The sequence below is a fragment of the Hippocampus guttulatus genome, chromosome 9 (assembly GCF_054856545.1).
Source record: "Hippocampus guttulatus isolate MCC_2025c chromosome 9, RoL_Hgut_1.0, whole genome shotgun sequence".
Lineage (NCBI taxonomy): Eukaryota > Metazoa > Chordata > Actinopteri > Syngnathiformes > Syngnathidae > Hippocampus > Hippocampus guttulatus.
The window spans coordinates 17,215,865-17,224,590 of record NC_141269.1 but is presented as its reverse complement, the minus strand read 5'-3'; the positions used below and the strand labels follow the sequence as shown (position 1 = coordinate 17,224,590).

The 8,726-nt window shown below is 50.0% G+C and overlaps 1 protein-coding gene across 1 annotated transcript; it reads left to right on the top strand.

The window, feature by feature from the left end:
• The first annotated feature begins 5,467 nt into the window (after positions 1–5,467).
• On the top strand, positions 5,468–8,480 carry LOC147200627 (retrovirus-related Pol polyprotein from transposon 412). The gene is given in 4 exon segments (XM_086119190.1): positions 5,468–6,548; positions 6,551–7,134; positions 7,211–8,090; positions 8,374–8,480. Coding segments are annotated over 4 exon segments (2,652 nt in total).
• Positions 8,481–8,726: the final 246 nt, after the last annotated feature.

Genomic DNA, 8,726 nt, shown 5'->3' with positions numbered 1-8,726 from the left:
GACTGAAAAAGTGGGGGTCTTCTTATATTTGGGGTCTAGACATTATACACATTGTCACGAAGAATAAAAATAAAAATAGCGGTAGCATGAAGAAGAAAAATAAAAAATAGCAGTAAGAAAGAAAAGAGAAGAAAATAATAGAAGAGATAACACAAAATGGAGAAACGTAGCGACAATCTGGAGAAAAGTGGGTCGAAGATCGGCCAGGTTAACCGGCAGCTGAGGAGAAGTTATGATGTAATTTACATTTCAAAAACTAGAAGCCATTCATTTTCGAATGTGATTGCACTTTAGTTTAGATATTTAAATGTTCAGATATTAAGATTTGAATGAGGAAAAATAACATGCTTTTTCTCTCAAATATATTGTTATAATCATTTGTTTCAGATGTACTGTAATTATTTTCTATATAAAAATTAATTTGGTGTTCAAAAGGTCTTTTTTCAAACTTGAGTCTTGAAAAAGAGGGGGCGTCTCATAATCAGGGCCGTCTTATATTCGGACCAATACGGTATATAAAAGGTGTGCTCACATAATAATAATAATAATAATAATAATAATAATACATAATATTTATAAGCGCCTTTCAAGACACTCAAGGACACTTTACAATAACAAAAAACACAAAACAATACACATGGCACACATTTGCATCGGTGCTGCACCTATGTATTTTGTTGTGATATATCTTGCATTGGTGTAAATTTTGTGGAGCATTCACACGTATAAAGCTGCTTAATAAAGAGAACCGTATTAACCCCGGTGCAGCCCAACTTGCGTTCACACGGCAGTTTCTGCGGCCGTGCAATACAATAGTAATAATATAGAAATAAAACATGCGCATGCGTAAAGTGTACTTCCTTTTCCCCGCCTTGTTTGTGACATATCGAAAAACCATGGTTTATACTTCTCCAGACAAATCAACACCGGCAGACACCGTAAAAGGATGAGAGAGAGAGAGATGGCGGAAGTACAACAGAGCATGAAAGCAACACATTCAATACCCGTATATAATCAACTCTTCTCATGCATAGCGAGTCTACCCCTGTCGCATGCACACTTCCAATTTTATATCAGTGCTGCCCCGCCAACTAGCATTTACTCCGGAGTAAATTTTTAAACCACCTCCTGAGCAGGGTTCAATTTGCTCCGGTTTAAGCTATTTTCAGGGGCTTCAACTTTGAATGTGTGAAGACTCTATGGGGGGCAGCACCGGTGCTACACTGGAATAAAAGCTGCCATATGTACAGTACATATAGGTGTATATATATATATAATATTTCATGACATTCAACCTTCTGTGCTTGCAGGGACAAATCTACCTGTTTAATTACCATCTCTCCAGAGCCAAATGGCTCCTGGCATATACAGTACCGGTACTTGGAAGAGCTCTGATTTTCCCACCAGTCAAATCTTTTGCCATTGTTCAGGCATATGTGTGTTGCACAACTTCTTGACATACACAGATGAGACAAATGCTGCGTCCCTCATGGCAATTTCCCTCTTGTCCTCTGGCACTCTTTAGAAGGTCAGCTACACGTGAAGCAAAACAGTGACTTTCATCCTTAAGGTCACCGTCCTCTCCTCTGATGCTTCCTTCGAGTGTCGATCTCTCTCAACAGTTCCTCATCATCGTTTCTTCGCTTTCTCTCCTTCGTGCGGAGTTGGAGGAGAGAGGCAGAATGCGGCTGCTGGCCAGTGATGCCCGGTGAGCTCCTGGGCTGAGGGCTGCTGGATTGTGCGCTACTGTGTTTAGGGCTGCTGCATTGTGCGCTGCTGGTGTGAGAGCTGCTGGATTGTGCACTGCTTGGCAGAGGCAACACACCAGGGGAGCCTGTTAGCAGCCTTGGTGCATCCTCACCTTCATTTGTTTCTGGCAAGCCAGGGCTGTGTGTGCAGATGTCTGTTGGGGAAACAATTAAAGTTTATTTAAGTTTTTCAGTAGCCAGGGGTGCCAAACAACTAAAAAAAAAAAAAGCTCTCGCTCCAGTCATCAACTCCACCGATGTCGTAACATATTCATTTCTTCTCCTTAAGTCAGAAATGAGTCATTGTAATTTGTCTCCAATGGAAGTGTGGAACTGCCAATGTGGAGTAATTATTTATCGACTCCCAAATGCGTCCAAACGTGTTCGCAAAGAACGTTTGAATGTATTGTTAAAATGTATACAATGCTAAAAGCAGCGTGTTTGCCCCAATACACCATGGGATGATGAGAAAAAAATGCAGAACGGAAACCATGCACTGCATATTTAGTAAAACTATAAAAAAAATGACTAATAAACAATGTATATTCACTGAATGTTCAACATATTGGTATGATACCCCGCACTAATGGTTCCATGCATCCACAAGAAATAATTATTTCAGCGTGATTATGAATGAGTGGACAAGTTACTCTACACAGACGGCTAGGAGCTTCTGCACTGGCGTCTCTGATGAGTAGGATGCTATTTATTTGTTTAAAGTTTTCATATGGATAAAATTTTATTTTTAAGTACTATATTGTGCTGTTGAGGTTTGGAGTTCTTGTGGTGATGTATTGAAAGATAAAGGTAGCTGTTTTTCTTTTCTGCTCTTTAATGCTCACATTGGCCTCTTTCCTATCGATACGTGCGAGTGAGAGTGATTGGAAGGGAGACTATACGATAAAATGCGAATCTGCAACGGTGATTTTGGAACAGTTTCGCATAACAGGCAGTGAACATCGACAGAGTTATATAGTGTTTTTGGGGGTTGGCAGGGAGTGGGGGGGGGGGGGGTACATATTTTGACGCAATGGGGTTATTAAGAGGTGGATTCGATCACGAAATACACACTGAAGGCCCAGGTCCAAAACTCACCGCCCGCTACTGGAAGAATCATTGCCAAAAACTTAACTCACAACATCAACAGTGTGGTCAACAATGACTTCTTTGTAGGCTGTTCTAAGCACTGGAATTCTTATTAACAACAAATAGTCCATAACCAAAAGTAGGCTACTGTGTCCATGTATATGTACAATGTTGATGTTCGACTTTGACTCCCAATGCTGGATATGGGGAGACAGCAACGACATCAAATAATAAAGAACCATAATTTACAGACTGCTGGTCTCCCCACTCTCCCTGCCTATTCACCTCTTCATGCGGATGTATTTTTGTTCAATAATCTTCCACTTTCGCTGGCACTCCAACAACTCCAAGCCTACTGCCGGGTAAATGTGACGCCGGGAGTTTGCTGCCCTTTGGGCATCTTTGTAATAAATGCTGCAACTGGCATCTTATAGATACCTATATTTGAGCACCAAATGGCACAGCCTCGCTTCTATGTTTCCATGTTTTCTGTTTTTAAAGATGGCGGTATTGCAGAACGTTGCGGGGAACGCTGAGTATGTCATATGACTAAATGGACCAATCAGGGCAAGAGGATACACGCCGCATTCCGCGAAACACCAATACCTGTCGTGTGCGCCGTATGTGTTGCGGATGTGTCAGTGATGTTCCGCGCAGCACAACACGTCAGTCATGTGATGCCATTGTCGCATGCGATGCCATTGTCGACCACGCGAACGAGGGAGTATAAAGAGGCCTTAAGTGTGAGTCTGTTGTAAGTAGATGCCACAGTTATTCATTCACTTGCACCATGCCGTCTTCCAACTCTGCGTGCATTGCTTGCATCATCCAGCTTCTCGGTCATCTCTTTGCAACAAACAACAGATAACCGAGAAGTATTAGTATTGATATTCAAAGTAGTTGTCGTGTTAGAAGAAGATGATGACATTTTCCGCGCGGTGATGGTGCATCGCCTTATAAGTATGTGACAACAAAATTATTTTATATATATATATATATATATATATATTGTAATATTTTTTTCTTGTATTTGTGTGACGTCATAGGGAGGGGAGGAGCCAGGTTGGGGGAATATTGGCTCCGGTAGTTAGTCTGAGTGAGGAGCGCATGGGCGTGAGTTGTGGCTAACAGCAACTCCTTTGAATGCGTGTGTTTATTACTTATTTTGTTATTAAAAATGATTAATAGTATCAGCGACTGCGAGCATCCTTCTCTCCGCTACTGAAGGGCATTACATTGGTGTCAGAAGTTTTGGATTCACCCGTCGCACTCCCGTTTTTGCATAAGGATGTTCGGCGACTCCGGTACTCGGCGGAAGGTGAAGGAAGAGGCCGTTCCGTGCGGCGATCCCGTTACCCGGCGGACGGTAAAGGATGAAGCCGTACCGTGCGTGATTGATATGCCTGAGTCGAGTTGCAACGGGCGCGGTCGCCATGAAGCTGTTGATTCGCGCCAAAATGAGCGCGGGCCCGCCAAAACGGAGTTACGCCATGACGTAGCGGCAGGTGCCGCCGCCATCGCAACGGACGTAAACATGCATGGCGGCGCCCTTGGGCTCGCGTGGCCCTCCATGAAAGCTCTTAAATTCTCCGGGAAAGGGAGTTGGGAGGCTTATAGAGCACAGTTCGAGTTGGTGGCCAACGCAGCAAATGAGATCCAAAATGAAGTGATACGCGATCAGTTCATCCAAGCTCTCAGACCGGATGAGCTGCGCCTGCACGTCCAGCTTGCCCACCCGGCAGCCGTGGGAGAGGCACTCTCTCTCGCTACAGAGTGGGAGATTGCAACCAAGGGCGCGCTACAGACATCCGCCTGCCCCGTTTTGGCCACCTTGTTGTCGGAAGGGGAGGAGCCCAGGCCAGCGTGGTTGGAGGAGCTGGTGTGCGCAATAAAGACCCGCCCAGCACAGCAGGAGGAAAGAAACGGACATCGTGCACGCCCGCTGTCTGCTGGGGTTGTGGACAGCCAGGTCATCTGCTGCGGCGCTGCCCAAAGTTGTTGAACCAGCAGGGAAACGGAAAAGGGTCCGTGTAGCCCCGACAACGCGGACCCCTACAGTTGTTAACCGGGAACTGCAACCCGCATTCGGAGAGAAAGCTATAACGGTGGGCTGGACGGACGTGGGGGACCCCAGTCATGTTCGTGTGCAGATTGGGGACGTTTCCTATACAGCCCTGGTGGACACTGGGTCTTCAGCCACAATTGTGAGGCCTGACGTTGTTCCAGTAGGGACCGTCTTAACATCGACCTTTACAAAACTGAGGACCGTGACCGGTGAAACAGCCGAGATGAGAGGCAAAGGGACATTTTTGTTCGTCCTGGGGGGTCTTTCGACAACCCACTCAGCTTGGGTAGCTGACGTGAGTGATCCCTGTATTCTTGGACGGGACTTTTTAAAAGCTGCGAAATGTGTGGTGGACTTGGGAGCTGGGGTGCTCACCCTGCCGAGTGGTCAGCATGTAGGGCTGATCCTGGCGTCTAGGCAGGGTACTCTGGGGGTGGCCGTCAACAATGCAGACCCTGCAGCGGAGAACACAGATGTGCGGATGACCGGACCCAGCCTGTCCAATGCAGCAGCAGCGCTGACTCCTTGACAGTCGACGGTAGATCGGGTAGAGTCCGCTCGCCCCGTGATGGACTGCTCACTGGCGGGGTCAATGACATCCAGCCCAGCCACGTCAGTGGAGTTAACCCCGGGTCGGCCAACAGAGAACCGGACTGGGGCTATCCGGTCCATTTGGGAGAAGAACTGTGACGGCTTGGATGTCGAGCAGCGTGAGCAGCTGTGGCAGGTACTGTGGGACTTTGAGAACATCTTTGCCCTCAGTGAGAATGAGGTGGGCCTCACTCACTTGGTTGAGCACCACATCGACACCGGTGACGCGCGACCAGTAAAGGTTCGGCCCCGACGCCTGCCTCTGGCCCAGCAGGAGGCCGCGGATCAGGAGATCCGTGCCATGCTCGAGGCAGGGATCATAGAGCCTTCCGATAGTCCGTGGGCGTCTGGCGTGGTCATGGTCCCCCGGAAAAAGAGCACCAGACCACGGTTCTGTGTGGACTACAGGCCGCTCAATAAGGTGACAAAGAAGGACTGCTACCCGCTCCGACGGATAGACGAGACATTGGATTTGGTCTCAGGCTCCGCGTGGTTCTCATCACTCGACCTGCGCAGTGGCTACTGGCAAGTCCCCATCACCACGGAGTCCAGACCCAAGACGGCATTCTGCACCACCCGAGGACACTGGCAGTTTAAGGTCATGAGTTTCGGACTATGCAATGCACCAGGAACATTTGAGCGTTTGATGGACACAGTGCTCTCGAACATTCCGAGGCAAAGGTGCCTGGTGTATTTGGATGATGTCCTCGTCCATGGTGGGTCTTTTCAGGCTGCAATGGAGTCTCTGAGACTGGTGCTGGGAAGAATTGCAGCGGCTGGGCTGAAACTGCACCCAGAAAAGTGCCACTTTATGCAGCGGGAGGTGGAGTTCCTGGGCCACCGAGTGAACGGTGAGGGCATCAGCACGCTGGAGGAGAAGGTCCGCACCATTAAAGATTGGCCAGTACCAAGGGACCAGAAGCAGTTGAAAAGCTTCTTGGGGCTGGCCTCGTACTACAGACGGTTCGTGAAGGGATTCTCTTGCATCGGGGCGCCCTTGTTCCACCTCCTTAAAGACAACCAACCCTTCCTCTGGATGCCGGATTGTCAGGAGGCGTTCTGCAGCCAAAAAGAGCCCTCATGAATGCTCCTGTTCTCACCCCGCCAGATCCAGCCTTACCTTTTGTGCTGGACACGGACGCAAGTAATGTCGGCATGGCGGCGGTGTTGTCACAGGTGGGGCCGGAAGGTGAGCGAGTGGTGGGCTATTTCAGCCGCACTTTCAACAAGAGTGAACGACGCTACTGTGTTACCAGACGTGAACCGTTAGCAGTTGTTTTGGCTACACGCCATTTCAAGTATTACCTGTGTGGCGTGCCTTTCACCATCAGGACAGATCACGCCGCACTACAGTGGCTGATGTCATTCAAGGAACCAGAAGGCCAAGTAGCACGGTGGCTGGAGGAACTGCAGGCGTTCCACTTCACTGTGGTACATCGGGCTGGGGCTCAACATGCCAATGCGGACGCCCTTTCCCGGCGGCCATGTTCTGTTAGTGGCTGCAGCTACTGCGACCGGCGGGATGCCAGGGAGTTGGAGCTGCGTGGGGAAGCGACTGCTGCTGGACCGTCATGCTGCACCTTGGAGGCTGTGGACACTACAGAGTGGGCTGCCAAGCAGGAAGAGGACCGTGATCTCAACCCTGTGCGACAGTGGGTCCAGAGTGGCAGGAGGCCACCCTGGGAAGGAGTGATGGGGCATGAAGGACGGCGTGTTGCAGCGTGCCTGGAAGGAACCAGCCACCGGGGAGGAGAGATGGCAGGTGGTAGTGCCCGGAGCTCTTAAAGAGATGGTGCTGAGAGCATGCCATGGGAGCACCGGCGCAGGACACTTTGGCAGCACCAAGACCCTCCGACGGCTGCGCCAAGGGTTCTATTGGGGTCAGCATCGACGGGACGTAGAGGACTTCTGCCGGCGCTGTGACGAGTGTGCGGCCTACAAGGGACCTCAAGACCAATCGCACGCACCGCTTCAGCAACAGAGGGTTGGGGCGCCCATGGAGAGGGTTGCTGTGGACATTATGGGCCCTTTCCCCGTGACGGACAGAGGGAACCGTTACGTGCTATGTGCGATGGACTATTTTACTAAGTGGCCTGAGGCATACGCACTGCCAGACCAAGAGGCGGAGACAGTGGCGGATGCCCTACTGGAGGGCGTGTTCTGTCGGTTTGGGACTGCAGATATCCTCCACAGTGACCAAGGTAGAAATTTTGAGTCCAAAGTTTTTGCTGCTCTTTGTAAACGCCTGGACATGCAGAAAACACGCACCACACCTTTGCATCCGCAGAGCGATGGTCTTGTGGAACGATTTAACCGCACCATGCAGCAGCAGCTCGCCATCCTCACCTCCAAACACCAACGTGATTGGGACCCGCACATTCCGCTGGTACTGATGGCTTATCGTTCGGCGGTCCAAAGTTCCACGAGCTGTACTCCTGCTCTGCTGATGCTGGGCCGGGAAATTCGGACACCGGCAGAGATGGCGTTTGGAAGACCTCCCGGCAGCTCAGAGGACCAGCCGGGACTGGAGTATGCCCGGAGACTGCAGGATCGGCTGGAGGCAGCGCACGCGTTCGCACGGGACCAGCTGGAGAAAGCCGGTGCACGTCAAAAGCGGAACTATAACGTGCGGAGCAAGGGGCGGAACTTCCAGATTGGGGAACTGGTTTGGGTGTATACACCTAAAAGAAAAAAAGGGCGCTGCCCCAAGCTAGACAGCCATTGGGACGGTCCATGTAGGGTACTTGAGCGGGTGGGAGAGGTAGTTTATCGGGTGGCAGTCCCCCCCAGGGGCAGAAAGGTTGCCCTACATCAGGACAGGTTGGCCCCCTACCGGGGCAGCGGTGTTCCTGTATTTGAGGCGGGGTCCGCTTCATCCACCAGTTCAGAACATGTGGTGGATCCATGTTCCCCGGATCCCACCAATGTTGTCCCAAGCCAGCCAGCTGAAGGTGGTATCGACTCAGAGCCAGGCCGACCACAGAGGCTGAGACGAAGACCACGACGGCTGGAGGACTTTTTTTGTTGAACCCTCGGGGCGAGGGTTTCATAAAGGGGAGGGCAGTGTAATATCTGTTTCTTGTATTTGTGTGACGTCATAGGGAGGGGAGGAGCCAGGTTGGGGGAATATTGGCTCCGGTAGTTAGTCTGAGTGAGGAGCGCATGGGCGTGAGTTGTGGCTAACAGCAACTCCTTTGAATGCGTGTGTTTATTACTTATTTTGTTATTAAAAATGA